The sequence below is a fragment of the Arachis ipaensis genome, chromosome B06 (assembly GCF_000816755.2).
Source record: "Arachis ipaensis cultivar K30076 chromosome B06, Araip1.1, whole genome shotgun sequence".
In the NCBI taxonomy this organism is placed as follows: domain Eukaryota; kingdom Viridiplantae; phylum Streptophyta; class Magnoliopsida; order Fabales; family Fabaceae; genus Arachis; species Arachis ipaensis.
In genome coordinates, this window is record NC_029790.2 from 46,054,207 (window position 1) to 46,055,560 (window position 1,354).

Below are 1,354 nucleotides of genomic sequence, written 5' to 3' on the forward strand. Positions count from 1 at the left end.
AGATGGGTTTTATTATTGCAAGAATTTGAATTGGAAATTAAAGATAGGAGTGGTTCACAAAACCTAGTGGCGGATCACTTAAGTCGCCTTGAACACACTAAAGGTGATACCACTCCTATTAATGATTCTTTTCCCTTTGAGGGCTCGCAAGCAATCTCAGAAGCCTTTCCTTGGTATGCATCAATTGCCAATTACTTGGTGTCTCGCTCCTTCCCTCCTAATCTCTCCAAACATCAAAGGGGTAAGCTAAAAAGCAAATCCAAATACTATGTATGGGATGACCCATACCTTTGGAGATGTGGAGCGGACCAAGTAATTCGGAGGTGCATTCCACAAACCGAATTCCAATCAATCTTGGAAGCTTGCCATTCCTCCGAGAGAGGTGGACATCATGGACCTCAAAGGACGGCAAGAAAGATCCTTGATTGTGGATTTTGGTGGCCAACCCTTTTCAAGGACTCTTCTCTTTTTTGTAAATCTTGATCTCAATGTCTTAGATTTGGTAATATCTCCAAGAAGGATGAGATACCTCAATAAACCATGTTATTTTGCGAGATTTTTTATGTGTGGGGTATCGACTTCATGGGGCCATTCCCAAATTCTAATGGTTTTCTCTACATTCTACTAGCCGTTGATTATGTGTCCAAATGGGTGGAAGCGATACCCATCCAGACGGACGATGCTAATGTGGTCCTTTCCTTTGTGAGAAATAACATCATTTGTAGATTTGGGTCGCCACGAGCAATCGTGAGCGACCAAGGCTCACATTTTTGCAATAAGAGAATGGAAGGGCTAATGAAGAAATACGTCATCATACATAAAGTAGCTACGGCCTACCACCCACAGACAAACGGCCAAGCCAAAGTCTCCAACCGGGAGATCAAGTGTGTACAAGAAAGGATTGTGAAGCCCAATAGAAAAGATTGGAGTGCTAAGCTTACCGACGCACTATGGGCATACCGAACGGCATACAAGACACCGATTGGCATGAGCCCCTTTCAGTTGGTCTATGGCAAAGCTTGCCACTTACCGATGGAGACAGAGCACAAGGCATATTGGGCCGTCAAGGAGTGCAATCCAAGTTTAGGCGGGGCTGGAGTTGAGAGGAAGCTACAAATAGCGTAATTGGAATGTTTGAGGCTTGAAGCTTATGAGAACTTGAGACTTTACAAGGAGAAAATGAAAGCCGTGCATGATAAGAACATAAGAGGTAAAGAATTTAGAGCCGGTGATCTAGTCCTCCTTTTTAATTCAAGATTGAGATTGTTGCCCAGAAAATTAAGATCAAAATGGGAAGGCCCATATCAAGTAGTGAAAACGGAACCCTATGGGGTCTCTCATTTGCGCCATCCCT

At 43.5% G+C, this 1,354-nt stretch overlaps 1 protein-coding gene across 1 annotated transcript; it reads left to right on the top strand.

Annotated features, from left to right (window-relative positions):
- On the top strand, window positions 784-1,125 carry LOC107646890. Its single transcript, XM_016351032.1, has one exon. The coding sequence runs from the start codon at window positions 784-786 to the stop codon at window positions 1,123-1,125; it is 342 nt and encodes a 113-aa protein (XP_016206518.1).

Excerpts from the sequence above, each read along its gene's own strand:
- LOC107646890 (XM_016351032.1), top strand. The coding sequence starts at position 784 with ATGGAAGGGCTAATGAAGAAATACGTCATCATACATAAAGTAGCTACG.